The 21633-nt window shown below is 40.8% G+C and overlaps 1 protein-coding gene across 5 annotated transcripts in view; it reads left to right on the forward strand.

Annotated features, from left to right (window-relative positions):
• RGS3 (regulator of G protein signaling 3) overlaps positions 1–21633 on the forward strand; it is a 218093-nt gene that overhangs the window by 155406 nt on the left and 41054 nt on the right. The window contains exon 1 of one of the 5 annotated variants that reach the window (XM_043981830.1): positions 16511–16541. The exons of 2 other annotated variants lie outside the window; for them this stretch is intronic. Coding sequence is in view for 1 of the 3 variants with exons in the window: in XM_043981825.1 (XP_043837760.1) it covers positions 16943–16945 (3 nt within the window). In the remaining 2 variants the exon portion in view is untranslated. 2 more of the 5 variants (XM_043981826.1, XM_043981825.1) reach the window with 2 other exon arrangements.

Here is a 21633-nt window from a genome sequence, read left to right on the forward strand (position 1 = left end):
AAGTAGAAATGATTTCATTTGATGAGTTCCTTAAGACTGATGGGGATCAACCCATTGGGAGCTGCAGTCAGCTTTAGGACACATCCATTTGTATCAGAGCAACATAAGTTAGTGACATCTCACCAACAAATAGAAACTAAGCTCCTTCAGGACAATAATGATACTTTTGTTGTTTGAATATCCCATGGCCTAGCAGAGTGCTTCAGAGGGCTTCATAGACTGTTAGAGCTGGAAGGAACTTTAGTGACCTAGCCAAACCCTCTTATTTCATAGGAAACTGAGATGTGGGAGACCGTGATTTACCTGAACTCATATTGTAAGTAGGAGTTCCGTGAATATTTGTTGATTGAGAGGCATATAGCAAAACATAATGAATGTGAATGGTATGACCAAAGAAAACCTTTGGTAGCAGCTTGGAGGCACCTTCACCATTAATTTAGTATGGTACAAGTTGGGACAGCTAGGAGCCCTGGGACAGAATTAAAGGAAAACTCAAGCTGATTATCTGGCATATTTTCCTGGTGGTGATGGAGACAATTGGATTATGAAATGGGCTCCCTAGGGACCAGGGTGGAAATCTCATTAATTAGGAATTGAACACTAGCCCAGACTGCCGCAGAAGGTATTCTGTTGAAGCTGCGGAATTCTCTTCCTTGGAGCTGCATCAGGGTTAGCTTTCCTAAGGACCTGCCCTCATTGGCTTAAAACAAACGATTGGGTTTTGTAGCCATGAAGAGCTTAGACCTTCTCTCTCCCCTTCATTCTTATCCCCCAAACATTTGGGCATGTGAGTGCAGTTTTAACTCTGTGCTAGGTTGTTCTTTTGCTGCAGTGGAGCACGGCCCACCTCTTTATTAAGAGGAGCCAAATCTAAGGAAACTTCCTTGATGGCAGTTTGCAGAAAATTGTAGGCAAGACGGTGGAGTAGCAGGAAGAAGGACAGCTGGACTTTTCCCATAATATAACTCCTTCACAAAGATCTAGAAAATGTACCAGATCAAGTCCTGACAGAGAAATTGAAAGGAAAAAAATCATGATTCATATTTTCAACCTAGGTCAGCATAAGGATACAGAGAGTTCTGTGGATGCTGGGGAGAAAATCTGGCCAGGAGTGTCCTGCACTTAGCATTCTAGCTTACAGGAACTAAAACAGGGCCAAGGCTGTGCACCGGGCCAAAAAGAGGTTACAGACCTCTACAGGGGGACCCTGACCTTGTGCAGGATGTAGGAACTGATACCAGTTGGTAACTTGGTTACTCACTACCCCAGTCTGGGTCAAAGATTCAGGGTGGATTGAGGAGGAGACCTGTACCCAGTAGATGGTGTTCTAGGGTGAGGTGTAGTCACTATAGCTGGACTGTAGGTTAAATACTGAAGAAGAAGCAAGTTCAGAAACAAACAGAATTTGTGTGTCTATGACTCCCAAGAGTGGAGCAGGGTCTCATTTACAGCTTCTAGCCCAGCCTGAAGCTTGCAGTGGAATAATTCAGGCAGGAATTCCAGACCAAAAAAGAGCCTGAAGAGCTATTACTGTGAATCAGAAGAGGTTTCTAGCTGCTTTTTAGTTAGGGGCTGAGCTAGCAGAAGCCTAGGATTTTACAGCTTACAGTTACTTGATACAACATTAGAATTCTCATTTTTCAGGGGAATTGACAAGTTCAACAGCAAGGTAAGGAAAGTAGAAAAGGGCTATGTGGGTCTGGCTACAGAAGGAAGTAGGGATAGAAGAGGGAAGCTATTAAATGCCAGACAACTCTTTCCATGAAACACAAAACTGGATATTCTTCAGGTAGCCCAAACCTGAGACTTCATATTGTGGCATCTAGAAGAGAAAGCCTCCAGCAGAGACTACTACATAAGCCAAAGAGACAAGCCAACAAGAGGGTTGTTCAGGTCCAGGTCAGGAACTTGTAGAGCTCAGATCAGGAAGGTGGAATTGGATTTTGCTCTTGATCACATTACTTTGGGAGCACTGAAAGCTTTTAGGGGACCTGCAGGGCCTGAGCTGTCCCTGAGATTCTGGAGCAACACAACACTTATTACCCTTCAGAAAGCAGCAGAAGAACCCAAGGTAACAAAAGCTCAACCTAGACACCCTTCTCAGGATTGTCTAGGGCTTGGCCCTAAGAAAAATCTAAAGCCAGTAAGTAGGCTGGAAGAATGAACAAACAAAAATACAATTTCACCATAAATAGCTATTATAGTGATACAAACTTAGAAGAAGAGATTGACTCCAAAGAAAATTCTCAAAGAAATACACAGCTTGGACACAAGTTCAACTAAAATTCCTGGGGAAAATAAAGCAAGAATTTTTTTAAAAGAGTTAAAACTATTTAAAATTATTTAAAAAACCAACTGAAAGCACTAGAGGAAAAAACGTGAGAATAAATGAGAGTTATGGAAGAATAATTTGGAAAGAGAATCAAGAACCTGGAACAAGATACAAAACCTTATCTAAGGGAAAAAACTCCTGAAAATTAGAATTGACCAAACAGAAGCTAATGACTCCATGAGACAAAAATAACTGCCTATATCTCTTACAGTCAGAGGACAAAATAGAAATAGAAAAGATCTATTAGTCATCACCTAAAAGATACTCCAAAATGAAAACTCAGAAATATTATAGCCAAAATAAAGAGCTAGAAATAATTAAAATAGTAAGGAGCCAGCCAAAGTCAGAATCACACAAGATTTAAAATCCACCACTATAAAGAAACAGAGAGCTAATACCATATTTCAGAAGGCTTACAGTCAAGAATAATTTATGCAGAAAAAACTAAGTATAAATACTATGGAGAGAAAGAGGGAAGGGAGGGAATGGATCTTTAGTGGAACAGTGTAATTCCAGTAATTCCTCATGAAAAAATCAGAGCTGAGTAGAAACTTTGAAATATAAATGCAGGATTCAAGAGAGAGATAAAAAGGAAAATACAAATGGGCAAATTATAAAGGACTAAAACAAGCATATATAAAGGACTAAAATGACTAAACTGTTTACATTCTAATATGGGAAGGTGATACATGGATTATCCCCTTAGAACTCATCATCATCAGGTACCATAGAGAGAATCAAATTAGACTGAGGGTCTGGGAGTGGTTCTGTTATGTTTTGATGATCTTAAAAGAAGAATTGAATACATTGGAAAAACATTGGAAAAGAGAGTAAAGGGAGAGGAAAGATAGGGGAAATTATTTTGCGTAATTTGGTCACTCAAGTAGAAGTCTATACAAACAAGGAGGAAGGGAAGGAAGGAATGGGCAACTCTTGAACTTCACTTTCATATGAATTGATCAAAGAAGAGGAAGAATATACACAAAGTTCTGTACAGAAATGTATTTCAACAGAAAAACAAGAATGAAAGGAAAATAGGGAGAGGTTGGAATGAGAATAGGGTGGATTAAAGGAGGGATTTTTCTAAGCAAAAAAACCACCTCAAAGGAGGTTTAATTTAAAAAATATATTTAAGGGCGGGTAGGTGGCGCAATGGATAGAGCACTGGCCCTGGAGTCAGGAGTACCTGAGTTCAAATCCGGCCTCAGACAGGTAACACTTACTAGCTGTGTGACCCTGGGCAAGTCACTTAACCCCAATTGCCTCACTAAAAACAAAAACAAAAACAAAATAAAAATATATATATATTTAAAAGAAAATAATAGAAGGATAAGTACTAATGGCTGGGTTCTAGGTGAGGGAAAGAGAAGAGGGACAGGGTCGCATAAGCAGATTACACTAAACCTAGAGCACTGGTGCTGAGTTTACTCCTCTTTCACCACCCTCATATTCTTTATAAAGAAGGGGCAGGAAATAAAGAGAAGGAAAAGTATAAGAGAATAGTTTGAAAGGAAACACAAAATTAATAGCCATAACCATGAATGTGAATGGTATGAACTCACCCATAAAATGGAAGAGGATAGCAGAATGGATTCAATAGCATAATCCAACAATATGTTGTTTACAAGAAATATATTTGAGATAGCTGCTTTAGCTGAAGTAAAAAAAAAAGCAGGAATAGCAATCGTGAGCTCAGACAAAACAATATAAAAATAAGCTTAATTAAAAGAGATACACAGGAAAACTATATTTTGCTGAGAGATTTACAATGAATATCATCAATTTTGAACATATCTGTGCCAAATAGCATAGCATTTAAATACTTAATGGCAGTTATGTGAGTTATAAGGGAAATAGGAATACTGTAATAGTGGAGGACCCTAATTCATTCCTCTCAGACTTGGATTCAGATGAAAAAACAAATAAGAAGTGTTGAATTGAATTTTGGAAAAATCAAGTATGATAAGGGGCAGCTAGGTGGTGCAGTGGATAAAGCACTGGCCCTAGATTCAGGAGGACCTGAGTTCAAATCCAGCCTTAGACACTTGACACTTAATAGCTCTGTGACACTGGGCAAGTTACTTAACCCTCATTGACCTGCAAAAAAAAAAATCAAATATGATAGAAGTGTGGAGATAACTGAATGGGAATAGAAAGGAATATTTTCCAGCTGTGTGTGCTACCTGAACAAAAATCAATCAATCATCATTTATTTAGGGCATAAAAAATCCACAAACAAATACAGAAAAGCAGAAATATTAAACACATATCTTATGGACAACAATACAGTAAAAAATTATGCCCAATAAAGGGCCATTTAAAATAATTAAAAATTAATTGGAGACCCAATAATTTAATACTAAAGTATGGGTGGGTCAAACAATAAATCATAGAAACAAAAATTTTGTTAAAGACAATGAAAAAAGTAAAGTGTTATTGGGATTTAGCCAAAGTAGTCCTTGAACACTCTAGACACTTTCATCAAGAAAAGAGAGAAAGGGAAGATTTCAAATTGAGCAAATTGAACCCTGGAAATGAAAAAAATTAAAAACACCAATTAAACACCAAAATAGATATCCTAAAAATTTAACAAAACTGAAATTTAAAAAAATCAAATTAATTTTAAAAAATGTTAAGAAAATGAAATTAACTTGGGGCAGCTGGGTGGTGCAGTGGATAGACCACTGGCCCTGGAGTCAGAAGTACCCAAGTTCAAATCTGGCCTCAGAAGCTTGACACTTACTAGCTGTGTGAGCCTGGGCAAGTCACTTAACCCCAAGTACTTCACCAAAAAAAATTAATAAAACTAGGAGCTGGTTTAAAAAATAAAATAGTTAAACTATTAGCTAATTTTATTTTTTAAAAAGAAAAAATAAAACCCAATTACCAGCACAAAAATTTAAGGAGAATTCACAACCAATAAAGAAGAAATAAAAGAAATTATTAGGAACTATTTTCTAAATACCACTCTAAATGAAATAGATTTTTTATAAAAATATAGAATGCCCAGATCAATAGAACATGAAATAGAGAACTTAACCCGATTTCAGAAAAAAGAAATTGAACAAGCCATAAAATGAATTTCAGGATTGGATGGATTTACAAGTGAAATATATCAAACTTTTAAAGAACAGTTCTAATATTACATAAACTGAAAAAAAGGGAAAATAAGATAACCTAAGGAATTTCTCCTATGATACAAATGTAGTCTTGATACCAAAACCAAGGACAGTCAAAAATGAGAAGACAAATAAAACTATAGACCAATATCTCTAATGAATATTGATATAAAAATTTTCATCAAAAGATAAGTAAAGAGACTTTATTAACATAAGACAGGATGAATTTATAAACCACAATGCAGGACTGGTTCAGTATTAGGAAAAACTGGAAGCTTAATTGACCATGTTAATAGTAAGAACAACAAAAATCATTTGACTATATCAATTGATTCAGAAAAGGCTTTTGCTTATATACAACACCCATTCCTTTTAAAAACATGAGAAAGCATAGTAATAAATGAATTTTTCCTGGATATAATAAGTAGTATCTTTCTAAAACCAAGAACCAACTATTAGCTTCAATGGAAATAAACTAGCGCCCTTTCCAAAAGGATTATGGATAAAGCAAGGATGTCCATTATCAAATATGGTGCTAATAATGTTAGCTATAGCAGTAAGACAAAGAAATAAGCATAGGAAAGAGGAAACAATTATTGATTTTTGCAGATAGTAGGATAATTTACTTAGATAACCCTAGAGAATCAACTAAAAAACTCATTGAAACAACACCTTTAGCAAAGTTACAGAATATTAAATAAATTCAGACAAATCACTAGCATTTCTGGATATGATGCTCCCCCCAATCCATCAGGAATAGAGAAATTCCATTTTAAAAAACAAACTACAGAAAATATAAAATAATTGGGAGTCTACCATAGTCATACACATAGGAACCATAGAAAACAATTACAAAATACTCTTTGCACAAATAAAGATCTATATCACTGGAGAAATATCTCTTCATAGGTAGTCTTAGCCAGTACTATAAAATGACAATAATAGCTAAATTAATTTACTTATTCAAAACCATACCAATCAAACAACCAAAAGATTACTTTACAGAACTAAAGAAAACCCCAAAAATTCATCAGGAGGAATGAAAGAATAAAAGGTCAAGAATCTCAAGGGAATTAATGAAAAAAAGTAGAAAGGAAGGGAATTAGCAATACCAGATCTCATATAATATTAGAAAGTAGTAATCATCAAATACACACACACACACACACACACATATACTAGTTAAGAAAAAGGTTAATCAGCAGAACAGGTTAGGAATGCAATATACAGAATCAAATGAGCGCAGTAGCTTACTATTTGATTAACCCAAAGACACTAGCTACTAAGGTAAGAACTCACTATTTAACAAAAACTGTCAGGAAAACTTGAAAGCAGTCAGCAGAAACTAGGTCTAGTAGACCAATGTCTCATGCTCTCTACTAAGACAAACTCCAGATGGGTACAACAATAAAGGGTGACATCATAAATAAATCAGATGAGCAAGGAAGGTCAATGGATAGGTGAAGAATTCAGGACTGAACACAAGATTGGGAAGGTCACAGAAGGTCAAATGAACAATTTTGATAATAGAAAATTTAAATGTTTTTGCGTAAGCAAAACTAATGCAGCTAAAATAAGAGAAGCAGGCAAATGGGAAAAGATCTTTGAAGCAAATTTCTCTGATAAAGGTCCTGTTTCAAAGATATATAGGAAACTGATTGAAATTTATAGAAATAAGAGCCATTCCCTAATTGAGAAATAGTCAAAGGATATGAACAGGGAGTTTTCAGAGGAAAACGTGTAAGCTCTATTAGTAGCCATATGAAAAAATACTCTAAATCACTAATAATTATATAAATACAAATTAAAATGACTGAGGTTTTACTTCATACTCACCAGATTGGCAAAGTTGATTAAAAAAAATGAAAATCGGGGGCGGCTAGGTGGCGCAGTAGATAGAGCACCGGCCCTGGATTCAGGAGTACCTGGGTTCAAATCCAGCCTCAGACACTTGACACTTACTAGCTGTGTGACCGTGGGCAAGTCACTTAACCCCCATTGCTCGCAAAAAATAACCAAAACAACAAAAAAACCCCAAAAACAAACAAAAAAAATGAAAATCACAAATACCATAGGGGCTGGGAGAGAACAGGTACGTTGTTGCTCTGTTGGTAGAACTGTGAAGTAGTCTAGCTATTCTGAAGGGCAATTTGGAGCTATGCTCAAAAAGCTATTAAGTTATGTATGCCCATTGAACTAGTAATGCCACTACTAGGTTTGTACCCCCAAAGAGATCAAAGAAAGATGAAAAGGACCTATACGTACAAAAATATAACTACTCTGGTAGCAAAGAATTGGAAACTAAGTCAGTATCTGTCAATTGGGAGATAGCTGAACAAGTAAAGGTATAGGAATACTGTTGTGCTATTGGAACTGATGAAGGCAGAGGATCAGTTTCAGGGAAATTTGGGAAAACTTGTATGAATTGATGCAGAGTGAAGTGAGGAGAAGCAGTAGAATAATTTGTATAATGACAACAATATTGTAAAGACAATCAGCTTTAGAAGTTCTAGGAGCTCTGATCAACACAAAGACCAACCATAATTCCAGAGGACTCATGATGCAATGTGACACCAATCTCCTGATAAAGAGCTAATGAACTCAGTTCATATTCATATTTTTGGACATGGGTATTGTGGGAATTTGTTTTGCTTGATGATACATGTTTGTAACAGGGGAGCTTTATTTTTCTTGCTTCCTTAACGGTGTGGAAAGAGGAAGAAAAGGCAGATATTTGGTTGAAAAAAATTTAATTAATTAAAAAAAAAAGTTGTACTAGCTTTCTGTCTAACTAAAGTACATATGTGGTTTCTAAAGAGTCTAAGTAAGCACATTTATCCTAGGCTGGCAAGCACTAGACATTGCTGCAATCCCACCTCAAAGTTCTTTCCAGAGAACTAAGGGGAAATCTGGTCAAAAGCTATTAAGTTATGGTCAGCAGTTTGATGCAACCATCAAACCCCTATGTTGAAGCTGTGCATGAAGTCCTTAGTCTTTCTGATATTCACATCCTAGGTTTGTTCCAAGGAGTCTTTTGGCTCCTTAGCCTGGGATGGGAAGGCCATATCTCTCCATATCCCTGATACATTTTTTTCCCTTTCCCTTAGCCAGATAGTGGGTTACTGGCTCTTTAGTGGAGACTGGGCACTTAATGCCTCATCTACCATCCCTGGCTCATACTGCACCAGTTTCAATATAAACAGACTTGGACTGAACTCTTGGTGGGTGTGAAGGGGGAGGGGGGAGAGACTGTAGTAAGTGGTTGTGATTTCTTCCCTTAGGAGCTTACACTAAAATGGGCTCTGAAGATGGATATTTCCATTTGGTGTTGGATTTCTTACTCTTGGCCAGGAGACTGGTCACCCTATCCTACAGTCAACAAACAGTTTTTGAGTGCCTGTGTGTCTAGCACTAACTCTTCTAGTTACAAGCATTCTGTACTCCTAGGTGATATTGTGAAGAATATGTAGGTCTTTGTCAATGGAAATGGCCCCATTTGCAATCATTTGGAGTTGTTTATCCAAGTAGTGAGGATGGATTTCATACCAGTCAGTCATCAAATATTTATTGAATAACTGTGATGGTAATTGGTACTGGACCATGCACATTGCAATTTATCCCATTTTTTGCTTACTATCCTTATGTGACCATTAGCATAGCTGTGCAAGACAGCTTACTAGGGGTTAGGTGTACAATTTGAGACTATTTAGGAAATCAAAACCACAGTTGTCTGGTGTTCTGACTCTGAGTTAAACCATTATTGGCTAAGCGGGTGACTGCAGTGCACTCCTTGGGTCTAAAGTGGGGAAGCATTGGTCATGCAGTGACCAAAACTTTGGCTCCAGTTTCTGAGAAGCCTACACTCAGAGCTTCTGAATTGGGATTTGTCATGAACTCTTACCAGTAATCTGAATTGTCAAAATTATTACACTCATTTGGAATCATGACAATAATATTTGTTCAGTTATTTTCTCCAGTGACTCTGAAATCTCTCTGCAAATGCTTTCCAAGCTGGGCTGGGGCCCAGAAAAGGAGGTAAATAGTGACTTCTGCCTATTTTATGTATGTCCAGTTTGAAATTACATTGAACAAATGTTTTTAATAGGGTTATTTTTTAATTAATAAAGTATTTTATTTTTTCCGTTACATGTAAAGATAGTTCTCAACTTTTGTCCATACAAGCTTTACAATTTCAGATTTTTCTCCCTCCCTCCCCTCCCTCCCCCCCTCCCCTAGACAGCAGATAATCTGATATAGGTTTATTTATTTATATATATATATATATATAAACCTATATCAGATACATAATAACATTAATCCTATTTCTGCATTAGTCATGTTATAAGAGAAAAAATCAGAGCAATGATGAAAAACCTCAAAATAGAAAAAAAACAACAGCATCAAAAACAAAAGAAATAGTATGGTTCATTCAGCATCTATACTCCACAATTCTTTTTTTTTTTTTTTTCTTGGATTTGGAGATCCTCTTCTATCATGAGTTCCCTGGAACTCTTCTGTGCCATTGCATTGGTGAGAAGAATATAGTCCATCACAGTAGATCAACACTCAATGTTGATGATACTGTGTACAATGTTCTTCTGGTTCTGCTCATCTCACTCATCATCAGCTCATGCAAGACCCTTCAGGTTTCTCTGAACTCCTCCTGCTCATCATTTCTTACAGCACAATAGTATTCCATGAACAAATGTTTTGAGATAATGGGGACCTATATGATAGAAATTCAGACAATCACAGAATCTCAGAGTTAAGGTGGGGGGGGGGCGTCTCAGAGGCTATTTGGTCCTGAATAAGAATCCTCTATAACAGCATACACACCACATAGTCATCAAGTCTTTGTTTGAAGACCTCAAGTGAAAAGGATCCATTAGTTTCTTAGTCGTCCATTCTACTTTTGTGGACTTATTGAGAAGTTTTTCTTTACGTCAAATATTTCTCCCTTTCCCCATCTCTCTCCCTCTCCCCTTTCCTCTTCCTTCTCTCTTCTTTCCATCTCTCTTTTGCTTTCTTTCTTTTCTCTTTCCCTTCCCTTTCTCAGTCCCTTTCCCCTACCTCTCCCTCTATCTTTCTTCTTCTCCTTTCCCTCCTTGCACCCCGCCCCCAATTCAATGTTTCTAGTTCTGTCTCCAGGACAAAGCAGTATAAAACAGCTATTCTGGCTATACCTTAAATCACCAAGATAGTTCTATCTCATCTTTATATTCTTTGAGGTCTAGGCCTAGCCATTCTATAGATGGATCCAAGGGTATGTTCAGTTTGGTAACTTTCTGAGCATAGTTCCAAGTTGTTTTACAGAATGCCTGGACCAGTAATTAATTCATAGTTCTGCCCACAGTGAACTAGTTTACCTGTTTTCCTGAAGCTTCTCCAACATTTGTCATTTTCTTCATCATCTTTGCCAGTCTGATAGGTATGAGGTAGTTAATTTGCATTTCTCTTCATTATTAGTGGATTTGAACATTTTTACATGGTTGTTGATAGTTTAGATTCCTTTATCTGAAAACTTCCTATTCATATCCTTTGAACATATATTTATTGTGGCTTTTTGGTTTATAAATTTGAATCAGTTCCTTATATTTCTTGGAAATGAAACCTTTATCAGAAAAACTGGTTGCAAAGATCCTCCCCCCGCCCCCAGTTACCCGTTTCCCTTCTGATTTTTACTACATTATATTTGTTTGTATAAAACCTTTAAAATTTTATGTAATCAAAATTGTTGGTTTTATCTTTTATGATCCTCTCTATCCATAATCTGAATGGTTATTTCTTCCTTACTCTTTTAATTTGTTTATTTATTAATTTCTGGGGGGGAGGCAGTTGGGGCTATGACTTGCCCAGGGTCACATAGCTAGTAAGTGTCTGAGGCTGGATTTGAACTCAGGTACTCCTGACTACAGAGCTGGTGCTTCTAATTATTTTTATGATGTGACCTTTTATTTTTAGATTATGAAAACATTTGGAGCTTATCTTGGTTTATGATACTGATTAAATGTAATTTCTCCTAGATTACTGCCCAGTTTTCTAGAAGTTTTTATGAAATCTAGTGAGACCTTCTGGTAACTGAGGTCTTTGAGTTTATCAAACACTCTGCTATGGTGTTTGTGCTAATACATTTCTACAAGAGCAACCCTGGGACCCCGTTGTCTTTCCTTTGCTCCATCTCTCAGGGTGCCAGGCTGCCCAGAATCCATCTGGGTTGATTGACTGCTCATATCGTTTGAATGGGTCAAGATTTCCCAACTATTCCTTCCACTCAGATTTGTCATCTACCCTGATATTGAGTCTTAAAGTTCTTTGGGGGGCAGCTAGGTGGCGCAGTGGATAGAGCACTGGCCCTAGATTCAGGAGGACCTGAATTCCAGTCCGGCCTCAGACACTTGACACTTACTAGCTGTGTGACCTTGGGCAAGTCACTTAATCCTCATTGCCCCACCAAAAAAAAAAAAGAAAGAAAGAAAGAAAGAAAGAAAGCTTTAAAAAAACCAAAAGCAAGTGCTTAATAAATGCTAGTTGACCTACTAATTGTACCTGTAGCCAGAACCTTGGGCTGTGAGTTGGAAGAGAAGGGGCAGTAGGACTGTAGTGACCAAAGATCTCCTTGTTTTGGGATCGTTCCTCACTACCAACATCACCACTTGTGGCAAATGGCCTCCCAATCCCACGTACAATTACGGGGTCAGAAATATCAAGTACCTCTCTGTGTTGCTAGTAGAATACTCCCTCCCCACTGGTTAATGGGAGTGTAGGGCGTTCTGGAGAAATTCCAGCCTTCAGTATTAGAGTAGAATGCCTAGGAGGGAGGCAAAACTGGAATTCCCCTGGACTGGGTCCACTCCCTGAAATAAGATCCCAGCTTTCATATGAACAGTTTTTAACATTGAGCAATCTTATCTTTCTTCCCTCTCTCTATTTCTGTCTGTTGTACAGTACTGAGCACTTAGCTGTAGGTGCTCCACAAATCAGTCAGTCAGTATATATAAGTGCCTACTATGTGCCACATACAGTGCTAAGTACTGGGGATGCAAAAAGAGGCCAGAGACAGTTCCTGCCCTCAAAGACTTGATGAGACAGCACGTAGACAAGCATGTATGCTGCACACTATATCCGGCATACAGAGAAAGTGCCGAGCAGAGGGAAGGCTTCCTGTAAAAGGTTGGCTTTTATTTGGGACTTAAAGGAAGCCGGGGAGGTTAGTAGTCAGATCAAAGGAGGGAGAGCATTCTAGGCATGGGGGACAGCCAGAGAAAATGCCTAGAGCCAAGAGTGGAGAGTCTTGTTTGTGGAACAATGAGGAGGCCAGTATGTATTGGGGAATAAAGTGTAAAAAGACTGGAAAGGGAGGAAGGGGATGGGGGCTTTGAGTACCTCATAGAGTATTTTGTATTTGCTTCTGGAAGCAATAGGAAGCCACTGGTCTTTATTAAGCACAGGTTGTGTGTGTGTGTCGGTCATGACTGTACCTATGTTTTAGGAAAATCCCTTTGGTGGCTGAATGGAGAATAACTGGGGGCAGCTAGGTGGCACAGCCGATAAAGCATTGGCCCTGGATTCAGGAGTACCTGAGTTCAAATCCGGCCCCAGACACTTGACACTTACTAGCTGTTTGACCTTGGGCAAGTCACTAAACCCCCATTGCCCCGCAAAAAAAAAAAAAAAAAAAAAAAAGAGAATAACTGGAGTGGGGAGAGACTTGAGGCAGGCAGACTCACCAGCAGGCCGGGTCAATAATCCAGCTGTGAGATGATGAGGGCCTGTACTAGAGTGGTGGCAGTGTCAGAGAAGAGAACGGGGCATGTACAAGAGATATTGCCATGGTGAAACAATACATTCATTGAGTGATTTAATGGATGAATTCTAGGTCATGAAGCACAACCTTACGTGGAGGTGAGGGGCTGACTGGACCAGAGAACCTCCCGAGGGTTAAGATTCTGTGGTAGGACACAACATCCCTGCAACAGGACTTGATCAGACCCTAGGATCTGACTAGTGGTAAAGAAACACAAGGGGGATGGGGCCCAGAGCCTGTGGTTGATGGTAGGACAGCCCTGGGAGTTTCAAAGGCTATTTCAGAGTCAGCAGATTCCACTAGGTATCCTATCCTATTCCTTTCTATACTTGTTGGTGTGGGAGCAGTCAGAGAGGGTGGCCTGGGCAGTGTACTTGAGAGGCTGCATGGCACAGTGGAAAAAGACTTGCATTTGAAGGTTTCTGGGCCTCCGTTTCTTAGGGCTGTAAAACGGTGTTAGTTTAAATGATCTCTGAGGTCCCTTTACACTCTATCATCCTATGCTTTCCCTATTTGCGCCACAGGTCTGAGTTGCCCTAAGGGACTTGATGCTAGTGAATTAAATGGAATGGGGATAGGGAGCACATAAGAATACTGTAGCTCTTACCAGGACAGGGCCTGCTTGAAGAGCAACACCACGCAAGAAGATCCAAAGGATGCCTGGTTAATGTTATCTTTTAAGTAGGGAGAAGTCAGTGCATAGAAGAGGCTAGAAAGGTATTTGGCAGATGCCACTGAGCTTTTAAGGGAGGCTGTGGGAGAGACTTCACTTTGTAACATAAGCAAGACTGAACAGAGATGGGGGGAGACAGAGAGAGAGAGAGAGAGACAGACAGAGAGAGAGAGAGAGAGAGAGAGAGAGAGAGAGAACAAACACGAGAACATTGCCTGCTCATTTGCTGATTGATTGTCATCTGGAGCCATGATGATCATTGGAGTTGGGTGGTTTCTGGCACAGACTTAACTCACTTAATTCACTGTTATATTGAATAAAGACAATAGAATATTGCTTTAGTGCAGGCACTGGGCTTAAGGAACAGCCTCTCCTACCAGTGAGTGGTCCAGCAGGAGCCTGCAGATATGCTGTTTCATCTTCCTCCCATCTCCATCAGCCACATCCCTTCAGAGGACCTTCTCCCCAAAAGACAGAGACCCTTTTCCTCCACTAGCCATGTGAGCAGCTTTAATTCGTCAGTGGTATGTGCTGGAAAGAGCTCTGGCTCTGGACTTAGATGACCTGAATTCAGATCCTACCTCTGACCTTTGCTACGTCTGTAACCTTGGGCAAGTCACTTTACTTCTCCTGGCTTTGGCTTCCTTGTCTACAAATTGTAGTTATTGGACTAGATGACCTCTGGAGTCCCATCCAAGCTCTAGAATTATGATCTTAATGGCCTTGGGCTGTATAGTTTTATCAGAGATGCTGTCGAACTAATATCAGAAACACTTATTATGTCATATAACTATGCCTCAGTATCACCAGTCCATGTTTTGATAAGAAAACCTCATGTGCGAGAGGTTTGGCCGTAGTGGAGTAGGGTCAGGGACCTTTAGTCGATGGTGAAGTAAGCTCAAGGAACCTACCAGAACAGAGGCCTAAACTTCATTAGCTTGACTCTGGCTTCTTCACTTCTGAGTGTCTCCTTTTATCTTCTCAAACACTATTCTGGAACCTCCTCCCAGAGGTCTCACTCACTCTACCTCCCAAGCCAAGGGCAGAGACCTTGCTCCCTGGGTGGCTAACAGGCAACTGCCCCCAAGTGCTGAGAGAGAGCTAAGAAAACCAGGAAAGTTGGCAGCTGTAATCCCACTGGGCCTGGGCAGGGTGCCACAGCAAGCTGCCTTCAAGAATGGGTCCATGCTAGGCCAATGCTAATTCACTTCCGGGCTTTGCAAATGATTGCTCTGTCTCTGCCTTCTAATGATAAGACAAAGGATCAGTCCACATTTGTGAGGAGCTAGTGTATTTGAGGAAGCCTCTTGGATAGTGCTGGCAAAGGTCAATTTTTAGCTAAGTCTTTTTCTGTGCAAGACTAACACCGTGTGAGATTAACACTAGATTCAGTTCCCCAGTGTAGCTCTAAGTGAATAGATGACTGTAGATCCCAAGGTCATTTTCTATTTATTTGCAGCCACCGCTCAGCCAGACTGATCCCATGGTGCTTTGTATGTCCAGACCCTGAAGAGGTGCTTACTAGATGTTTGCTCAATGGAATCATGCAGCAGATGAGGCCCAAGATGGAGGTCATTAGGCCCAACCCAAGGTCTTAGAAAGATTCCACTTTGAGTTTTTGTGTCTACCCTTCTCTCCTTTCCTCACCCCATAGGTTCCATTTATGCAATGTTTTCCTTTAGCACAGGAATCCTCAACTATTAAACTGTGTTGCTTTGAGGATGTAGAAAGGGCTATTCTGTCACACCCTAGAGGTGGCTGGATTCTTAGTCTGGAACAAGTTTAGCATGTCCTGCCAATAAAATTGCTTAGGAGTAAAATGGTGGGGTTGGGGATAGGGAGTCGATAAGGATACAGAGTTTGACTGAATCTTTCCCTGGGAAGTATACTGAAGTTTATTCTTTACTTCATTGTTCTCCTTGCCCTGGACCCTCAGAGCTCTTCCAGGATGCACTGAAATGTTAGCAATTCTGGTTGGGATGAGTTAACTCTGTTCCAGGTCTCAGCATGAAATAGTGTTGAGTGTGAGAGATGGATGGGTGGACGGATGCCTCTTTCTGTGAAACAGTGTTCTGAGCTGCCTGACAGCCGGGTCAATAGGGACTCCTAAGCCAGCCCTTAGAGAGGAATTGGCCAGGCTCTGTCATGGGGTCTGAAGTTGAGAAAACAAACTGAAGCTGATCCTGTGTTTGTGAGGTTGGTAATTTGGGGAATGTAGTCCCTCCCAGGTATGGGAGGGAAAAATGTGATTCCCCAGCCATTCTCTGTGGCTCTTGGGACTAGATCAGAAAGAAATAATGCATAGCCTTGGTGAGCTTGGAGGTACAATAATTGCAAGGGAGAGGGAAGCCTTGAATTGAGGATCTACTTCCCAGAGACATCAAACACTCATTTTTCCAGACAACAGTGGTTTAGCAAATAGCAGAGTTTTCTCTTTGCAGGAGCAACTGAGTCTCTCCTACCTCTTACCTTCTGTTGCCCAAGGGCAGGATGGGGTGCATGTTTGGGGAGGAAAAGAGAGGAGGGGGAGGAGGAGGAAAGCTGATTCAAGGATTCATAGACATGGAGGAGGGTAGCAGAAAGCTGGGCTTTTGGCTTTCCTTCTATCAGCAGGTAATGGTCCCCTCGGGGAAGTTGGGAAGTGCCATAAATAGCCTAGCTGACACAAAGGCACTCTGTCTGGGGAGAGTCTTTCACATGTCTCAGGCAGCCACTTGACGCGACCACTAATAAGTGCTGCAGCCCTGCTCAGAAGCTGCTTGCCTGCTGGAGGATCCTGGTTCAGGCTTGATCCCGGCGCCCATGCCGTTAGTTCCCAGGGACCCTGCCGTGGGAGGACTGTTGCAGCTGGGGGTGGGCTGATTTAGCTCATTGTGTTTGGGACTTAGCTCATTCCCGTCAGAATACTGGGTAGGTGCCTTGGGAGAGCTAGTCTCCATTCTCTTCCAATTGCTTTTTTCTTTTTAAAAACCTTCTCTAAGGCAGCCATTGATGCAGATGTTGAACCAGAGAGAATGGTGTGTATTGCTCTGAGATAGCTGGGTGTGGTATGGGGGGCGGTCAGTGTGGAGAAAAGAGAAAGGGTGGGGGGGGTAGAGGGGAATGTGTGTGTGTGTGTGTGTGTGTGTGAGAGAGAGAGAGAGAGAGAGAGAGAGAGAGAGAGAGAGAGAGAGAGAGAGAGAGAGAGAGAGAGAGAGAGAGAGAGAGAGATTGGGATTGAATTCTGGAGAAGGGGAAGAAGAAGGGAAAGGGAGAAAAGCTCTTGGGAACGTGGGCTTCTGTTGCAGTTCCTATTGCTTTCCAACCCCGGTTTCTGACTTATTGCCAGGCATGCCATTTTATTTGGGGAAAGAAGGGAGTTTGAATAGGTAGAAAATCTGTCCCAGGACCTGGGACGTGGTGGCTGTAACAAGCAACCTAGCAAATGGGTTTGTTTGGTTAAAAGCAGCAGCTTTGAATGGAAAGTTGGGCCCCAGCTGGTGGTAAGAGGCTTCATCGGTGATGCTGATGGGTGCCACTTTCAAACTATTACAACTCTTTGTTTTGAGGGCATAAAGACTTCTGAGATTAGGCGATTTTAAGTATGTGAATGTGAATCTATGCGATGACTTGATTGAACTATGGGCTTTAAACAGGAGGCTTTGCTTCTTTTGTTGAAATGTAGAATGAGCCACTTGTAAAGTGTTAAGGTTGAGGGCAGCTTGTTCTGCACTCTGTATTCAGGGTCACTTATGAAATGTGCCAGATCCTCCCCAAACACACTTCCAAGACAGCTTGCTCTCTCTCTGCTTTCTCTCTCAGAGACTGACTTTTAGAAGGGCCGATTCAGGCTGGGCTCTGCAAGGCGGAGTGGGGGGGGCAGTTGGGGGCTGTCTCACCTAAGTTATACAGACTCATGGACCCTGGAAAGAAGGAAGAGACCAAAGAACAAATGTCATCAAGCTGTTTCAGGAGCCAGCAGTGGTTTCAGGCTGACGGGAATGACTTGCTTTCTCCACGCTGTGTGCTTGTTCTTTACAAGGAAAAAGAAAATGATTGCAGTCAAGCCCCAGCTGCCCAAAGGGCTGAAGTCAGTCAAGTCAGTCAGAAGCATTTGCCTCACTGGACCTGGCACGAGTTAATTTTCCAGTCAGCCTAATAGTTTGACTAACATTTGACTTGAGGTGTGGTAGGGGTTAGGGCAGCTTTCTTCCCTTTTCTCATACATTTCCCCTTGCCAAGTTACTTCAACGAGAATCGCCCCAGAAATGGGGCAGCTTTGGAGACGTGGCCAGCCAGTTCTCTGGTTGTCTGGGGTGGCCTGGTGGACATTTGATGTATCTCCTCTTAGTAGGAGGCAGTTGTTGGCTTTCAACTATTAAGGAGAGCATGTTTCTGCAGGAAACAGAGATTTCAGAACATAAGTGTCTACATGATCCCACCCAGATCAGGCTTTCTATCATAACTATTTACAGAAGGAGGGGAGCTGTTTTTAGGCAGGATGGGGAGCTGGGACCTGAGAAATTCTGGTTCTTTATGGTGGTGGGGGAGACAGGAGGACTTTTCTGATGGGCTCTAGATGTGTTGCTCCCACTGAGAACAAGTATCTTGTGTCTATGAGGGTTTTTTTTATGCATTCAAGTGTGGCACCTGAAAATGTATTGGTGTATATTTATATTTGTTGGTTTCTTGGAGCCCAGCTGAAGTAGTGATTGAAGGAAATTGAATGTTCTTTGTTAGTAGCTCATCATGTTATCTAACTCAAGGGGCCTGGACACTGATTGTTGGTACTGTACCTATTTCCTGGGCCCCAGGGTAGTGGCTCTGCTCCCAGCTCTCAGAGAGATGTGGTATCATTACACTTAGGTCAGACTGAAAATGCTTTCCCCTCTTTGAGTCTCTTCTGAATAAACCTTGCATGTACTTGGTTGTTTGTGTTGTGTCTCCCATCAGAATTTAAGCTTTTTGAGGGCAGAGTTGGTTTTTATTTTTTTTGCTCCTCCCCTTTTTGTATCCCTAACACTTAGCACAGTGCCCGGCACATAGTAAGAACTTAATGTTTGTTGACTTAGTGACTGACTGAAGCCTTAGCCCCTGTCACACTCCCAAAGCAAGGGGTATTCAACTGGGGCTAATGAGTGTTGATAGTCAGTGGAAAACATGTGTTCTGCTTAGTGTTTTGTGAGGAGAGCAGGTGAGTGGCATTTGTCAGTTAAAGGTTCTGACTAGAGAGGTGGGGGAGGGGGACAAAAGGCCATTGGCTTCCTGGAGTGCCAAGTTGCAGATATTCTCAGCTGTACCTCCTAGTAACAGAATTTTCCACCTTTTGCTTCTTCCTTCAGATAACATCAGTAACAATGCTGCTTAAAATAGACTATCAGAGTTGGAAGGGACTTTAGGGATTATTCATCGCCTCTGTCTTACTAATAAGGAAACTGAGTCCTAGAAAAAAAGAAGCCCTGGCTTCCAGTTAAAATTGCTCCCTCCCATAGTTCTGTAAGGTTTCCAGAGCTGTTTCCTCACAATAACCCTGTGCAAATATTTGATGATTAAGGCACCTGAGGTCTGGAGAGATGGAGTGGCTTGCCCATTGGTAGACAGGACCCTGTGTACATCAGAGTGGAGATTTAGATATAGGCTGTCTTGTTTAAGACTCAGCACTTTCCTTTATCCAATGTTCTGCTCCATTCATTCACCCAAGATGTTGGGCCCCCTCTACAAGATTCTTTGCCTCCATGCTCTTCTTCCCACTCGTTGCCACCTTGCTAGTTCAAGCCCTCAACACCTCTCACCTGGACTATTGCAATAACTTCCCATTTGGTGTCTTTGCCTCATGTCTCTCCCTTCTCTATCCCATCATCCATACAGTTGCTAAAGTGATATTCCTAGAGCACAGATTAGATCGTAGCACTCCCCCTACCCCAGTAAACTCCAGTGGCTTCCTATGGCCTCTAAAATCAAATACAAATTTTTCAGTCATTGAAAACTAGTCATAATCTGTCTCTAGTCCACTATTCCAGGATTATTATGTACTACCCCCTTCTTGTCCTTCTTGAGAACCCATGATTCCCCCTCCTTCCTCCATGCCTTTATGCCCCATGTCTAGAATTCAGCTCCCTCTTTACCCCAGCCTCTTAGAATTCCTAGGTTCCTCTAAAACCAAGCTCATGCATGTCCTCCCTAGGGTGATGAGGATAAGGTTTGAGGAGGTGCTTGGTAGTTTTTGGGGAAAGGTGACAATGGTCTCTGAAACCAGGGATGGGGGGTGGGGGGGAGGAGGGATTGGGGGTGGGTAATAGTAGAAAAAATCCTGGACTGGCAATCTGGGTGCCTGAGTCTATGCAACTAATCAATCAATTAATCAGTAAGCATTTATTAAGTGCTTGATTTGTGTCAGGCATTATATAAGGTGCTCAATACTGGAGATGGAACAGTGGATTGAAGGCTGGTTCGGCTGGACTATGAAGAGCAAAAAGGCAAATAATGTATACTAATCCTAGGGAGTGATATAGTCAGATCTTGCTTTAGGAAGAGTTTCACATTAGTAGTTGTTTGGAGGAAGAAGAGACAGGAGGCAAGGAAACCAAATAGGTAGTTTATTGCAATAGTCCAGGTGAGAGGTGCTGAAGGCTCGAGTTCGGATGGTGGCCATGTGAATAGAGATATGAAGATGGATGTGAGAGGTGTGGAGGGAGAATCAACAAGACTTGGCAACTGATTGAATATGGGCAATAAGGGAGGGTGAGAAGTCAAAGTTGTAAAACCTGGGTCTTGGGAAAAGGGAAAAAGCATTTAGAAAGCACTTACTATGTGCCAGGCACTGTGCTTTTTTACAAATATTACCTCATTTGATTCTCACAGCGACCTTGTGAAGTAGGTGCTGTTATTATCCCCATTTTATAGTTGAGGAGACTGAGGCAAATAGAGGTTAAGTGATTTACCCAGAGTCATACATCTAGTAAGTATCTAAGACTAGTTTAACTCAGATCTTCCTGACTTTAGGCCCAGTACTCTATCAGCTGTGTTAGAAAGGATGGTTCCTATCTCCACAGAAACAGGGATGTTAGGAAGAGAGGTTAAGAGTTGGCTTTGTGGTTTAGAAAGACTTACACGAACTGATGCTGAGTGAAGTGAGCAGAACCAGGAGAATACTGTACACAGTAGCAACATCGTGCAATGATCAACTATGATAGACTTAGCTCTTCTTGGCAATACAATGATCCAAGACAATTCCAAAAGACTCATGATGGAAAATGCTGTCCGTATCCAGAGAAAGAGTCTGAATGTAGATTGAGGCATACTATTTTCACTGATTTTTCTTTGACAACATGACTAGTGTGAAAATGTTTAACATGATTATACTATATAACTGCTTGTTGTCTTGGGAAGGGAGGGAGGGAGAAAAATTTGAAATTCAAAATCTTGTAAAAATATGTAATTGGGAAAAAATAAAATACTATTAAGTGAAAAAAGAAAAAAAAGTGTTGTTTTGTGAGACAGATAATGAGTTTTATTTTGGGCACATTGAGTTTGAGATGTCTATGGGCTTTTTCCATTGAAAATTTCTAATAAGTAGTTGGTGATATGGGACTGGAGCTCAGGAGAGAGACCAAAGTTGATTCTATACATCTATAAGTCATCTGTATAGAGAATGGTAATCAGACCCATGGGAGCTCATAAGACCACCAAGTAAGAGAGTTTAGAGAGAGAAGAGAGTTCAAGACAG

The sequence above is a fragment of the Dromiciops gliroides genome, chromosome 2, assembly GCF_019393635.1.
Source record: "Dromiciops gliroides isolate mDroGli1 chromosome 2, mDroGli1.pri, whole genome shotgun sequence".
NCBI lineage: Eukaryota > Metazoa > Chordata > Mammalia > Microbiotheria > Microbiotheriidae > Dromiciops > Dromiciops gliroides.